Here is a 16,177-nt window from a genome sequence, read left to right as displayed (position 1 = left end):
TGATGAATTGTGCGATTGGGATTGACATGCATACACTGATGTGTATAAAATTGATGACTAATAAGAACCTGCTGTATAAAAAAAAAAAAAGAACCAAAACGGCCAAGACAATTATGAAGAGGAAGAAGAAGATGTGGTAGTGATAAGGTGTGGAGACTTACTTATGCAATAACAAGACTTTTAAAATAAAACTAGTGTAATGTTGGCATGGGAGTGGGCAAGTACTGTATGTCAATGTAACAGTTCAGAGTGTTCAGGAAATGACACTCATATAATGAGAACTTGGTGTTATTATAAATTAGCATTATACTGATTAATCAATATATTGTGCTAGATATTTTTGCATGAAAAGAATCAACTTAATTCTCTATGTAGGACTCTTCTTGGTGTTTCAGGCTCATACTCAAACAGCGTATCCCAAACCGAACTGATTGTAACCTGTGAAACTATTCCTTTTGTATTCTGTGTATCACTAGCAAAGAAATTTGAAAGCCAGTATTTATTCTTCTGCCTCCTAAATTTATCTCGCACATCCAAGCAATAAAATATTTTGTAGAGTTAAAAAAAATCTATCAATTTAGATGTATAAGCGGAATCTTGGGCTAGTGCAGAAGTAAAGAATTTCTGTCAATCTGATTAGGGCTTTAAAAAAAAATCCATCTTCATGAAAAAAAAATCAGGTAACATCTATTTCTTTTAAGTTTCTAAGTTTATTTAATTACATATATATTTAAGTTTTAACTGATCAGAACTTCTGATTCCATGATTTTGGTTATAATTTATATGATGATTATTCATACCCATTCAAACTGTGGGTAGTCCGAAAGCTTTTCACATAAAGAACTGTGGTATCTACTTATTGCCTTTACTGGTTTTCATAATGGGTTGGGAACAGGGGTGGGAATTTATCAAGTGGCCGGACACTCTGTGCCCAGCTCCAGGCTGGACGCTGGCCCAGGGTCTCTCATTTCATTTACTCTTCACGATATATTTAAATACCCAAATTACCAGACATGTAAGGACAGCAACCATTTCATTTCCAGAGAAGCCTGGTACATCTGGCTGGCAATTCGGTTATAGATATAAGGATTTTTACTGGTGCTAGATAAAAGGACGATTAAACGAGAAGGAATTAAAAGGAGGAACATAATTGTCAAACAAACACATCAAAAGCCTCTGGAGAAAAGGGAGGGAAGCAGTTTTTCCTGTTCACGGGATGATGCTGAAAAGCCCAAAGAAGGCTAAGAATGTCTGTTACTGAGTTCTGTGCTGTGGCTCACAGGATCCTCCCAGAGTCCTCCCATTTCAAAAAGGGATGCCAGTCCCAGAAGAGATCAAAGGGCACTGCCAGTTTTGAACTGTCTTGATACACCTAAGATCTTTTGTAAGCGCTGCTGTTTTTGGAAATGCACTGTATGGGCAACACCCTCTTTGTCGCGTAACACGACAGCCCAATCCAGGCCTTGGCTTCCCCTAGTCCTTTCTTGTTGAGAGGTGTCTTTTCCCAAACTGTGCCTCTCAAACCTGGGCATCAGAAAGACCTCGGGGGGGCCTGTCAAACCCCAAGCTGCTGGTCACACCCAGAATTTCTGACTCAGTAGGTTTCGGGTGTGAACCCCAAATTTGCATTTCTAAAAAGCTCCCAGGTGCTGTTGCTGGTCCCGGACCACACATTTAAGAACCACTGTTGTGAAAACAACAGGACAGGATCCATCAAAGACAGGAAGGGGGGTGGTGGGGGGGTTATTTGTTACACGGCCATATCTGCATCACTCACGATCCAAGCCACACAAGGCAGGCGATTTTGTCTGTGTCGACCCTGCTGCTTCCCCAGCACTTAGGACAGGGGCTGGCATACACTAGGTGCCCTATACACATAACTGCTAAGTAAGTCAAATGAATCAGTATGCCCCGTGCTGGAAACTGGGGCCAGCGTGGGGACGGAGGAGCAAGGGAAGTGGTTGTGGAAACACCAGCAACAAAGGGAATGGCTTTTAACAGCTAACTTGCCCTGAAAGGGAAGCTCAACTTGCTAACAAGGATGGCAACAACAACGACAGCAGTAATAATATACATGATGCTAACAAACACGTCAGAGTGTTTGGTATGTGGCCGGAGCTAGAGCCAGCACTTCACATGCTTTGGGGCGTTCAGTTTTCACAACAACCTATGAGATGAGAACCTTGATTCTCCTCATTTACCAGGTGAGGCAACAGGTTAGAAAGGAAGTGAGGCTCCCAAACCAGCTAACTATCTATGGAGAAGCTGGTCCCAAGCAGAAGGTCTCTCTTAATTACCCAGTTGAGTAAATGATAAATGCAAAACTTCTCTGGCCTTCTCTGAACTGCAGACTTTGATCCTTTCTTCTCCAAGTTACGGAGAGGCTTCACGTGGCCCATTCCTAGTATGCCTGATCGTTAGACAGGCACGGCTCCAGCTGGCTACACAGAGTTTATTTTCTCTGTATCATCTCTCAAGAGTGGGACACTGAATCACAGCGCTGGGGTTCCATGTGGGGGTTAGGCATGCCCCATAAAGGGCTAGTTCAGTGGTTCATCAACAGGGCAGGGAAGGGGGCGGGGGAGACATGTGGGCCGACTTTGCACTCGGGGGACATTGGACAGATGTGTCCAATGTCTCTGTGTCCAGAGACGATTTTGATTGTCATAACTGGAGGGTGCTACTGGCGTCTGGTGAGGAGTCCTCACTACTCACTAGAGTAGCGAGTAGCCAACAGGGCACAGGACAGCCTCCCCCCACAAAGAGGTATCTGGCCAAAATGTCAATGGTGCTGAAACTCTGCTCCAATTTCAAAGCCTTCTCTGTCCCACCCCTCCCACCCCCGCCCCAGGTTGGATGCCTAAGAAACTTCATCGATATTCTCTAACAGCCTTCACTGTCTTTTATCTTGTCTTAGTTATTGGAGAACTTGCTTCATCTCCCCTACCTCCCTTGAGGGCCAGAAGAACATCTTAGTCATTGAAACACCCAGAATACTGGGAACCGATTCAGCTCATAGTGGGTGTTCAGTAAGTGTCCTGTACTTTGTTTTCCCTCAAATGGGTAAAAATGCTGAGAACTCACTCCTAACCATGGAGGAGGGGCAGCGGGGTGAACACACTAAGTTAGGAACACACAGTACACTTCCTATAAACTTATCTCAATTAATCCTTCCAACCACTGAAGGAGACAGGAACACTATTTTAGGTAACTACAGCTCATAGAATTTGTGAAAGGTCACACGCTGCTAAGCGACAGAGCACGTTTCTGGAGCCCAATGTCAAGCCCTAGGCTCCTTCTGTACCCCACAACCGTGCCATGGGTCCCCAGAGCTGAAAACCTCCCTCCTAAAGACCAGTCCCAGGATTAGAGTGTCTGAGATGCTAGCAAGGAAAACAGTAACAGAAAAGGTTGAAAACTTGACCACATTATTAGTGTGATCACAAGTCTTGCTACCAAACATAGCAACAAAGTTGGTCAATTCAAGGGTTACTTACTGCAAATAGGCTTAAATACAAGTTACATGTTTAAAAATCAATGATAAAGATACTTAGAATTTACGTGGCTCTTTCATTGTTAAACTTTAATATGCTAGGGCTTAAGAAAATATATCCAAGATACATTTTTTTTTTAATCTGCAAAATCAGAGCACAGGAAACAATGGTCAAAAAAGCCATCTTAGTTCAAGACATAATTACGTGACCTTTCCTTATGCACAGCACTCTCCAGCTGGCTCTCTGCTTTCTCAGAGCAGCTAGGAGCCAGGCCCGGACCTGGGAAAGTACGTCATAAATAACATCTGATGGCTCGTCTCTGGGAGCCCTGACAGTATTGATCCCCCAAATCAACCTGATGAATCTGTCTCGTTTTCATATTATAGAAGGAGAAGTGGACATGATGAAAGGTTTTTGTAGCACCACGTTTAATTCTTTGTTTTTTTAAGCTAAGGAGGCCAGTCTTGGCTGGCTGCTGTTCATCAAGGCCTCCACTCCAACCTCTGTTGCCAAAACCACATTCCCAGGGCTGGGTCCTAGCCTCTTAGAAAGCTGGGTGGCCCACGGCTTCCCTCACAGCCAGCTCATTCTGAACTCACCATTCCCTCCACAGGGTGCAAACCCTGACGGAGGAAAAGCTCAGCCTTGTCCATTCTTTCAGCCCCAGGAGTTAACCATCTTGGGAGTCAAGGTCTTGTATGTCTTTTCTCCCTTAGCCTGTCTCTCACTTCCATCTTGCCTTTCACACCATCACTGTTGCCGTCCTGCTTCCAGACTCATCAGCTCTGTAGCACCCATGCTCTAAATGGTATGCCCTACTTTTCTTCCCAGGGGAACTTCTGCCTTTCTGTCCAGTTGGTAACCTGTTCCAGGCAGGCCCAGACCCGACAGGATGGAAAGTCTTCCTGCTATAGGGTAAAGTAAATCCCTTGAGGGCCGGGTGTCCAGCGTATCACCCTGGTTCCCAGTGGTGTTGGTGCCAGGCAACAGTGCTTGCTTGGACCCCCTAAGTTCTCAGCCCCTTGGGAGTGCTTTTGGTTTCACCTCCTTTGGGTTTGGGGTCACTCGTCTTTGGATGGTTTGCCTTGGCAATGACCTGGAAGTCCAGAAGCTGGTACCAGGGTCGGCATGGGGTACGAGTGCACCTGGCCCAGGTTTCTGGGGTCTGCAGACTGTGGAGCCAGGCTCCTTGGGTTCAGTTCCACTTGCCTCTCTCATCAGTGGAGCCCTGAGCCGGCCGCTTAAGCCCTCGTTGTCTGCGTCTTCCTGTGCAGGACAAGCGTGGTGATAATACCCACTTCACAGGTTATGTGGATAACGTGTTAATGCGCATAAAGCGCTTACTTTAGTGCCCTCCATGCGCATGGGCACTTGATAAACATCAGCTATTATTACCCCACAGACCAGAGACTGCTGAGTGGCAGCCCCGAAGCCAAATCTGGCCCAGAGACCTATTTTGTTTGCCTTGCACATTTTCCTTTTTAATTGAGCCTGCATTTTAACGCTGGTAGATTTCTGGCATTTTAAGAAAATTGAAGATCTGGCAACAAATGGGACCCGCTTTCCTCTCTGGAAGCCATCACCTGGGGCGGGGTCCCTCCTCGGCTGCCTTCTGACAGGGCATTTCTTTGTTCAAGCCCAACTCCCATACTACTTATCCCCACCTTTCCATACCCCCCAGTTAATTCCCTGCCTGGCCCTTGTAGGAAGGCAATCTCTATTCCAGACCAACTTTACCAATGTATCCAGTGTTAGGTTCTATTATTCCCCCATATTGACACCAGTCCAACAGGTCTCCTTATGCTAGCCCACTTCCTGCCTTCCTACCTTGGCCTCATGACCTTCCCCCAGCCATGAACAGCCTCCCAAACCTTCCCCGTCCACCTAGTCCAGCAGTTCCAATTGAGTGCACGTCAAAATGACATGGGACACTTTCAAGACATACTCAGGTCTGGATGGGGGTATTTCTCGAAAGTGCCAAGATGATTCAAATATGCACCCAAATGTGCTCTAAGGCCGGTGACCATGGGAGCCACGGCCTGCCCACTCCCACGGTCCAGCTGGCACATGCTGTCGACACGGTACAACCGAGGACAAGATGAGTCTTGTTTGACTCCCGTTTAGTCCTGCTTGCGACTCAACTTGTGTTTAAAGCCCGTCTCCCCAAACAGACCATAAAACTCAAGAGTGGGTGGATCACACTTCATACTTCTTTTGCATCCTCAACAGGAAGACTGGGGTGCCAAGCACACTGTGGGTGCCTGATGACAACGCCTCTTGTCAAATGTTTGAGCGTCCACAACGGAGAAGGCATCGCAAGGACGACGTGACGCGAAAACCACAGCCTGGTCTCCTGAAGCTTGTGGGTTTGGAGGAAGAGTAAGTCAAGGGCACCACTGATGAGGATATAAGGTGGACGAAGATGTCCTATGGGAAGGGAGGGGCCCAAGGCCTGGGGAGTCAGGGAAGGCTCTGTGCAGGGGGTGTCCTTGATAGGCTGGTAGGAAGGACGGCAGCAGGGAGGGGAACAAGCGAATAAATGCCCCGAGGGAAAGCAGCAGCCTCCATAAGTGCCAGGATCCCAGTGGGGAGGAATGGGAGCAGAACGGGAAGGGCGAGATTTCACTGGACCTCAAACGCTAGGGAAAGGGTTGTAATTAATTGGATAATTCACGGAAGCGGCCCGTGAAGGCTGTGATTCTGGCCTCCTTCTAAAAGCCAGGCAGAGGGAGAGGTGAGGGCTAAGTGGGAGGAACAGGCATAACACACTGAACAACTAGACACTGCGAGAGGGAGAAGAGAAGGGGCCAGGGAGGCCCGGGGGTAGCTCCCCTCCGCACACGGAGTGGCGTCTCCAGTCCCGCAGGGCCCCACACGCCTCCGACACCCTGATCTCCACCATTCAGTCTTAAGCCCTGGGTGACTGTACAGAAGTGAAATCATGTTAAGAGTGCCGCTCCATTAACGCAGATCATCACAGAAATAAAGATTTTCGTCATGACACTGACACTGCCACAAGGACTACTATAAGGCGACGCTTATCTTTCTGCTCATCCTCCCGAGTCCATGCACAGCTTATGCAGAGATGCAAAGGCCCTAAAGAGTACGTTGGGAGGAAACCGCCCTGTGGTTCACCCCTCTGCTTCATCACCGCCATTTTTAGAGGTGTAACCTGGGTCTGGATGAACACAAGGGCTGGTTCAGAAACTAAACCACCAAAGGGTGGGCCCCAGAGACAGCCACGGAAGAAAAGGGCAATGCCACCACGTATCTACCGAATCCTTCCCATGGGTCAGGGACCGGCCTAGGCACCTTACAAATAGGAACTCCTTTAATCGTCCCGGTCCCCATGAGGTAGCTACTAGGATTTGTCCATTTTACAGGTGAGGAAATTAAGACGCACAGGTTAAGCGGAGTTGCCCAAAGTCACACAGAATAAGAACCCAGACACTCTGGCTTCAGGCCCCATCGTCTGACTCTTATACTTGGCTGCCCTTCAGTTTGCCTTTTAGGTGGAGGGTGTGGGTTAGGTCCATAAAAGCCTTCACCTCTCCTAAGGGCTGCTGGGCCCAGAAAGGCTCAGAAGGTATGGGGTCACAGGGCTGCTGCTCTGGTTATATATTTCTGGAGCCTCAAAGCATCAGACGTGGAAAAAGGGCAAGGGAGGGGTGAAATCTATAGGCTCTGAGCTGACCTCCTGTGACCCCCAGCGTCCCGAGCTGCAGCTTTCAGGATCCTGAAGACCAGAGCTTGGGGAGCCCTTCTCAGCAGTCAGGTGCGTGCTGCAGAAGCCAGCAGGGTCTCCTGGGGAGCCAGGCACGAGCTGACTGGGAGGACCAAGGGCGTTCAGTTCCTCTGCTCCCGGAGATGGACTCCATCCGCCATAAAGTCCTCCAGGGGGATCAGCTTCACCGATAACTACAGGTCTCACCAGCAGTTGCTCCCTGATCTAAGACCGCACCTACACATGGCACCTTTCTGGTTTGTGGTTTATAGACAAGCCATATATCCCCGCCCCTAACGCGTTGGTGAACTACAGCGACATTGGATTATGTTTCACTTTTAGGCTTCAGGGCTTGAAGTGATTCTATTTTTAAGCTTTCTCAATTCCACAAGTAAAAGAAGACATTTTAAGGAAATTAGTTCTGGTTTTTAGGGGATGAGGACTTCTTCCCCTGAAAGAGTTAAACTTTGTTAAACCAGCAATCTTCCTGAAGGAAGGGCACCTGGTCTAATGTCACTGGGCAAGGGCCCCAGGACCTCTGAAAACCACAACAGTCACCCAGGATGTGGACAGCCCAGGACAAACCTCCAACACCAGAGCTATACTGTGCCCTTCTCCTGAAGAGAGCGGCAAAAATCCTTTCAGGTTCTGTTCTCAGTGAAGTACGTTTCACCGTTTCAGCACTGGAAGTGTCATATCCACAAAAGTTTGCAAATAACAAATAAAGCTTTAAAAAGGCTACTATCATGTTTCTATAAGAGTCTGTCATTCCTTCCATTTTTTAAAATTCCCTTTCATTGAACATCTAAAGGAGCGTGGCGTATTTTGTACCTTTGAGAATGAGGTGTTACTCTAAAGCCAACTGTTCAAAGGACACTTCTGTATGTGTCTATTTTAAAAATGGAACCATTCCTGAAGGCAATCTTAAATGTATTCTACACATCCCAATTTTCCCATATAGGGTACATGAGACTTAGTTAACTTTCTCTTGGCAAATGGGGCTGCTTCTAAGAATTCCAGTCTCCAGTTTCAGTTCTGGCTTTGCCACTAGTTAGCCTGTGACCTTGGGTAAGTAACAACTGCATTGGGTCTTAATTTCCCCCCCTGCAAAATGAAGGGGATCGGGTCAGATGATGACTCTTGCTTTACAGCTCTCACATGTTACGATTCAAAGACCATTGAGGGGCTTCCCTGGTGGCGCAATGGTTGAGAGTCCACCTGCCGATGCAGGGGACACGGGTTCGTGTCCCGGTCTAGCAAGGTCCCACATGCCACGGAGTGGCTGGGCCCGTGAGCCATGGCCGCTGAGCCTGCGTGTCCGGAGCCTGTGCTCCGCAACGGGAGAGGCCACAGCAGTGAGAGGCCCGCGTACCGGGGGAAAAAAAAAAAAAAAACTAATCAAAGACCATTGGGAATATCAATTATTGCCTATGCTAATTAGAAGAATTAGTTATAAGAATGTTGTCTGGACACTAGAAATAGCCCCAGACGGTTGGGCTATAGTAATAAAAAGCAGACTAAAGTCAATTACTTTTATTCTTACTTCCTCCTATCGCCTCTCTATTCCATCAGCTGTCCATTCTCACTGCTATCAATCTCCGCTGACATAAACCCCGGCCTTAGTTTACAAAGCTAAGCAGTGGTCTGTTTCACCAGGTTCTCCAGCAAAGCAAGGGGCCCAGGCTTTGTGATTGCAACCTGGCAACCAGTGGGCTTTACCTCTTCCCCTTCAAAGTTATATTGTAGATGATCCTGGCCGCCAGAGCAACAAGATTGACCCCCAGTTAAGGTTGGAGGCGGACTGAGAATGCATCCTTGTAACTTACACATTCTTTGAGTTCTAAAAACGCATTGCTTTGGCAGGAGAGCGTTTGAAGCAAAAGCGACAACAGAAAATAAACCGATTTCCTTCTTACTGGCCCCAAAGCTGTATGTATTATCCCTCTATATTAACCCTACTCCTGCCCTCCAGGATTCCTTACCCCCATCCCAGTTGTTGTCTTTTTGTCCCTTCTGTTGTATAACTTTTCCTTGTGTAAGATACATTTTCCAAGCCACTCTTGGAAGCCAAAGAGAAGGTCAGGATAGGAGGAAGGAGATACCATTAGTGGTTTCCTATACTTACTGCTTTCCCAGTTAGCTCCCCTTCTTAGTCCCATGAAAAATGATTAGTAGAAAAAATGCTTCTTAGCAATTGTAAATAGTCCCCGAAACACTTTTAAGCTGCTAACAAGCACGAAAAATATGCATTAAACCACATGCTTAGTACCTCAAAGAATTCAGGGAAGTTCCTCTCTTTAAAAACCAAAATGAAACAGAGCATCTGATAAGAACTGCAATCTACCTTCTTTGCCTTGCACTATTTGGGGCCGTTTCATGGGCATCTAGGAGGGATGTGATTTAATCAGCACAGGCAGTGGCTGATTTTTCACTCTTCCTAGTTTAAAATGTTAGTAGAAAGTAGGTGATTAAAAAGGAATTGGAGTCAGTCGGCCTGGGAAAGTGGATGTAAACTAGACATACAAATGGAATATATGTTAAGTCATGTTAAATTAGAAAACTGGCCAGAAAAATCAACTATGAATATCTGAAGCGTTGCCAAGTGGGTCCAGGTCCTTTGGAAAAAGGCTAAAGGTACGGATGGTGTGTCTTTGGGGATGGCAATAAAAGACCACTATGGATTATACCTATGAGAAATGAGAATAAAAGCCACTTTTCCCTACAACCTTCCAATCTCCAGGTGCTGTCATCCATTCATGACTAAGCTTAGAGTATTATTTTCTGTTTTCATGTTAGCTTTACACAGCACAACATTAATCTCAGAATCTATCCTTCCAAGTGTTACATAAGGTGACGATTTATAGAAAAACGACAACAAAAAAAATCCTTTCCTGTTCACAAGCTTGGGTTCCTTAGCTCACAGAGCCACGTTTAAGGGTGCTTTGTTTCAGAGGATGATTAGAGTGGTGCCCTGGGTACTGATTATAGTGGAGCTATTCGTACTGCCTGAGTCTGGGCACTGCATTATATTAAAACTTCCATTTTGGGGTATGTAGTGACTAAAAATTCTCTCCTAGCTTAAACTTGGCACCAACCATCTATCTCAGCAGAAGCAAGATTATTGACTACAGAACCACAGGAACCCAGCATTTTTCTTCTTTTATATTTATACAGGAAAGAAACTCAGCTGTAGCACCTATGGTTTCTCCATTCTTACAGGGAAATTTCAAACATTGTGGGTGCCTTCCCAAAGTCTAATAAGTGGGATGCTATGACTGGATTAAATTAAATCAGATGTGACAGGCCATTGTCTCTTGCATTAATAGATCCCAAACTTTCTAGAAGCGTAATGAAATCATTTCAGCTTCTTTTTAGCAGAGGCAGAAAATGATGAAGCCCTTTCAGTTCCAGAAAATATACAGCACTTGTGACTCTGGTTTCTCTAGACTCCTTCCATGTCCAACAGTTCACCATCTAGAGCTGAATTTATCTCGTGTATGTCTCTGACATGGTGATGATTAAGAGTTCAGTTCCACAAAAGCCACTAAGCACGGGCTACACGCAAAAGATGGCCGGTCCATGCAGTCAAGGGAGGAGCGAGGCAAAAAAGTGAGGATGAGTTGATCTAAATTTGTCACAACTCAAGGCACAAGCTCATACTGGGGCAGTTCATCACCACCATCTCTAACACAGGCCTGTGGTACTGACGTGTCCCTATTTTATCCATTCTTAGGAGAGCCATGATTTATGGGTTTAAAAACTCAAGTTAACTAGGTATAAATAGTTAATTACATATCATTTTTAAAAACTTTTAACCATTTTACTCATATATGTCAACAAAGGGGCAGTGTGCACATGGTCTTACATTATTTCTCTAAGTTCCAAAAAAATATAAATTTCTGAATATTCATTTTATTGGGCATCTACTATTTACCTGGCACTGTGCTAAGTGTTTTACATGCATTATCATATTTAACCCTTAAATAGAACTTTCAAGTTCGTACTGTTATTGTCCCTATTTTACAAGAGAGGAAACTGTGTTGTGAGAGTTTATTTGCCTAAGATCCAACAACTTGTAAATGACAGAAGCAATTACAGCTAGTAAGGTAGTACTGAGATACATATATATATATATATTTTTTTTTTTCCACGTTAAAAAAAGGTGAAGAATATGCTCCTGGTTGTTCTAGAGACAGAACATGGAATCAGAGCCAGGTGAGTCTGTAACTGTGGCCACTTGAACAGGAGTTCTCAACCTCTTCTTTGATGGAAAGTGTTTAAATGATCTCTTTGCTCAGCCAATCACTTAGCTATCCCCATGCTGTCCCTCCTGCTTAGGGAAAGAATATCAACAAAAGTTCAAGACTTCAATAGAAGTCTAATATAATTTTGATAAGAAAAAAAAGAAACCAAACTTTATATACAGTGCTCATGATTTTGGAATAATAATCTCGTGGCAAGGAGGATAAAGTTTTGAAGTAGCTTGGAAGGTGGTGAGGGTAATTTTTTATACTTTAAATACTTAAATACAATGAATTACATAGAAGTTTGGCTAGGCAGTTTCAGAGACCTGGCCCAGGTGCGCTAAAATTCAAAAGGAAAAAAAAAAAAAAAGCAAACTGGTCGTCTCACAATTTCCCATTGTCAAAACTACCCTCCCATAAATCTGAATCAAGTCCCAGAAGTATGTCAATAGCTGGTTGTTTCAGATTAGGTTTATCATATAGTGACAGAACCCTGAGGGAGCAAATATGCTTAAAATATATCCAAGCACGTTTAGGTCAAGTCAGTAATAGTATTCAATGCTGATGAAAGCGTGGCATATTCTCGTGTCTGAGAATCCGGCACACTGGATACTGTTATGTGTAAGCAGGTACTGTACTCTTTCCCCCCTGCTGGCAGACCCTAGTCACTAAAACACCATGAGCTTCTTTGACTGAGACGGTATCACACATCCCTAGCAAGTATCTCTGGGGCTGCAAAGCAGTTAAGATCCAACTCGAGGAGAAATTGGGAAGAGTCATGAATTAAAATTTTTCATTATTCCAAAACCCATCTCATCCCCCAAAGTGTTGCCTGGGTGCCGACTCTCTTAAAGAGCTCTGCAAAATCTTGATTCTTCAAAAATTCAGCCCATTCGGAGCCGAGACAAGGTGAGGTCAACGACTGATATTATCAGCCAACCATTAATCTAACTGGGTTTGGTTCGTTTCTAGCCTCGTGGGGGCCGAGCCTCACCACGAGGGTGAAGACAGGAGGCATGGAGGAAGGGAATGAAGGAGAGAAAAGGAGAAAGGAGGAAGACCTCCGGGCCACACTTCTTTCTAGTATCAACAAAAAGAGAAGCCGCATACTGACCTAAATCATCTCTCAAAGGCGCTTTATAAATTACAGGGACAAAGGGAGGGGGCGGCGAGTGGCCTGGGAATCCTACAGACACCCTACCCTCTGACCCGCCCCCCTCCCCCTCCAGCACAAGGGAAGGAAGATAGAAAGCAGAGCTCAACTCGGCCATTGGCGAGAAGCCCCCCCTCCGGTTTTCGATCGCCCATCCCTCGGCCCCCTAGAAAAACACACACGTAAACACCATACCCACCCCCTGGGGCGGACACTCCTGCCCCGAGGTTCCTAGAACCGGAGGCCGGGCATTTACTTAGTTAGATTTTTCTTGCTTACTCATTTCCCTCGAGCACCCAACCCCCCGTTCCCACTCCAAAACCCCGCTCAACCGCCTACCCTCACGGCTCCAACCCCCAACAGAATCCGGTGCCCCCGCGGCGGCGGCGGCCCCCGAGTCGTCCCGGTCACTAACCTGCTGCTGTAAGGGCATTTCCGAAACCAGCCTGGCTCCGGGGGGAGGTGGGGGGGGCCGGCTGGAGAGGGGGCCCGGAGGGCCGAACGGACCGGCGGCGCCGGGCGAGGGCGGGCGCCCGTGGAGGGGGTTGGGGAGAGGAGAGGGAGGGTGGCCGCTCCGGGGGCGGGTGCGAGGGCGCCGGGACCGTCCCAGGCCAGGGAGCCGGCGAGCAGGAGGAAGTGGGTGCCCCCTCTCCCCCTCCAGCGCCCCCTCCCGCCGCCGCCTCCTCCCCAGTCACAGGCGCGTCCTCCGCGCACGTGTGCGAAACGTCACCGGCGGGTCCCGGGGAGAGGGACAGACCCAGGCGGCGGGACGGGAACACGGCTGCCCCCGCCCTCCGTCGCCGGAGGGCGGAGAGGGGGGACAGGGCGGGGAAGGAAGGGGCAAGGGGAGAGGCGGGTCAAGGGCAGGCCCGGGGCCCGGCGAGGCAGGCCCGGGCGCTCGGGCCACGCGGGCGCCGCCGCTGCCACCACCGGGATGCGCCCAGGCCGGGGTGCCCGCCCGCTAGCCCCTCACCCCCAGACAGCCCACGCCCCGGCCTGCAGCCGGCTTCCAGCTCCACCTCTCCCCTCGGCTTCCCCCAGCCCCTTTGTTGCCGGCAGTTACAGATCCCAAAATGTGTCAAGCGCAGCCTGGCAGAGCCCCTGCACTCCGAGCACGCCTTAGGGACCCCCGGCTGCCAACGGGCCTCCGAGGCCGGCGGGCGGCCATCACCCCCAGGGCCCCCCGGTTTCCACCCCCCTGGAGTCTCCCACTCCCCAGTTCACTACTCCCTCCCCCACCCCCTTCTCCATCCGGGGCGTGACCCCTTCCTACGCCCGAGAAAGAGGAAGCTTCGAGTTGGAGGGGAGGGGAGAGTGGGGGTAGGGAAAAGTGCAGGAAAGGAAGGGGGGGCCGCGAAAAGTTTCGGAGTGTTTGATGTGGTTCGCGCCATGGCGATCCCCGCTGCCCTGCTTGCCTGGCGGAGCCCCCCAGACCCTTCGGGGGTTCGGGGGCAACACACAAGTCTAACAATAAACTTGTTGGAGGGGCAGCCGCCGAGGCCCACGACGCTCGGCCCCGCGCTCTCCCAGGGCGGCCCGCAGCGCGCCCACCACCCCGCGCGGTGCGAGCCCACCTCCCGCCCGGGCTGGGGACGGTGGGAACGGGAGGGCATTACCGGAGGGCCGCCGCCGCCGCCGCTGCCGCCGCGTCCCAGCGCTGGTGGCTGCTGCAGCAGCCCGGCTCTGCTGGAGGGTCCGTGCGGCGTGGTGTAGAGGAGGCTGCCGGCGGTCTGCTCCACGCCGGGGGCACTGGGGAGGAGGGGGCCGGCGGCGACGGCGCCGCTTTGGAGGGAGGAGGAACAGGAGGTGGTGGAAGTGTTCGTGGTGAGGATCTGGATGTACGCGCTCGGGGCGGCGGCAGCAGCGGCGGTGGCGGCGGCGGGGAAGCTGGGGCTGGCTAGCAGTGCCCTTTTGTCCATGGAGGCTGCAGCGGCGGCGGCGACGACAGCCGCCCCCTCCCCACCCCCGGCGGTCACCAGGTACTGCTCCAGGGCGGGCTGGATCCCCTTTCTCATCTCTCGCTCCTGCTCTTTTTATTGCTATGGTATATTAACGTATTGTTTTCAATTTCTTTATTATTTGCAGTCGGAGTTTCCAAGTCTCTCCTTCTCTCCTCCCCGCCCGGCGCTTCCGAGCCCCTTCTCTCCCTTTTCTTTTTATTTTTCCGCACCGCCCGGGCCCCGGGGGCCAAAAATAATCGGGGCTCTGGAGAGAGGAGGGTCCCGGGCGCACGGATATCGGGCCCCGAGGGGGGGTGGAGGCGTCGGGGGCGGCCGATGCAATGGATTGCGAGGCGGCGGCGGCAGCACGGGTGCTGCGGCCGGCAGCTGAAAAATGGCTCCAGGAAGCTGCTGCTGACAATGAATGAAGGGATACGGTTTACGCGCCAAGGTCCTCCCGCGAAACTCAGATTTCCCGCCGTCTTTTCAAACCATATTTGCATATCCCCGCCCCTCAACCCGCCGAGGACCGTTCCCACAGCCCATTGGGCCGCTGTCTCCTTCCTTCCGTCCCAATCACGGAGCAGGGTCGCAACCTGCCGGTTTCCATTGGCTGCCGTGCATCATGGTTGCCGGGGCGACAGGAGCCCTATTTGCATATGCTTCCTTGATTGGCTGGGAGGGAGTAGGGGTTTTAGGAGGTGGGGGTAAAGTCCGCCTTCTCTCCCACGGAAGACCACGCCTGGTGCAGGCTCCGCCCCCGTCCCCGCCCGCCAGCCGGGCGGGCACTGCTGACCTGGGCAGGGACTCCGCGCCCCGCAGACTCAGTGTGGATCTAACCTAGAGCGCAAGTTTCGCTTTTGTAAATTGTCAAGGTGACTAAAGGGGACACTTTCGGGAACTCTCTTCTGTTTGACCAGTCAGTGTAATAGATGAACAATAGCGAGAGATTCTCCCAAGTATGTGCCAAAGGCAAGTTGGACCTTGCGAACGACGCCTGGCAGGTGGAAACCGAGCCCTTTAAATCGCGGGTTTCTCTCTTCCTGAAATCCGACCAATGCCGCGGCGAGAGCTGATCCCGAGGCCGAGGCTGATGGACAGAAGCATGTGGGCCGACAGAATCGTGGGGGCAGAAGGTTCGACTGACGTGATTGCGGGCACCATTTAGTTACCATTCCAGATCATTACCGGTAGCTTCGTTATTAGCCTGGTTGGGGTTTAAGTAAAAATTAACTCCGAATGCTTTGCCGAGTGAAATCTTACCACAAGTACTGGTTTGAGTCCAGCAGACACCCCCAAAACCCTACCCACTGGCCCAGAAGCACCCAGGGCAGTTAATCTGGGCTAACCTAGGACTTATTTGCGTGTTTCTAATCCGCCAAACAGTAATCCGAAGAAGTACGTGCTTCCCACGATGACGTCTTGCTCCTAACAAACACTGCACGCTGGCCACGAGCACTTTACAATTTCGGTATCCTACCAAGTTCTCTGACACAATGACCCAAACCTTTTCCAAAATATTTTAAAAGAATTTTTTTAAGTAAACTAGAAATTGCCACCAGAAAAATATTAAATTATTGTCAAATTGACTTCTGTGTTGGTGCAAGTGTTCATGGGTCTTA

General features: G+C 49.4%; 1 protein-coding gene across 1 annotated transcript in view; it reads right to left on the bottom strand.

The window, feature by feature from the left end:
• E2F3 (E2F transcription factor 3) overlaps nt 1–13,352 on the bottom strand; it is a 76,058-nt gene extending 62,706 nt beyond the window's left edge. Inside the window, exon 1 of the mRNA XM_060021574.1 lies at nt 13,031–13,352. Within this exon, the coding sequence (XP_059877557.1) occupies nt 13,031–13,048 (18 nt within the window). The 5' untranslated portion in view covers nt 13,049–13,352. The remainder of the gene's footprint in view (nt 1–13,030) is intronic.
• Between the last annotated feature and the right edge of the window lie 2,825 nt (nt 13,353–16,177).

Source organism: Delphinus delphis, chromosome 10, assembly GCF_949987515.2.
Source record: "Delphinus delphis chromosome 10, mDelDel1.2, whole genome shotgun sequence".
NCBI classification, from domain to species: domain Eukaryota; kingdom Metazoa; phylum Chordata; class Mammalia; order Artiodactyla; family Delphinidae; genus Delphinus; species Delphinus delphis.
Note: the sequence above shows the minus strand (reverse complement) of the source record. Positions and strands in the feature narration are given on the sequence as shown.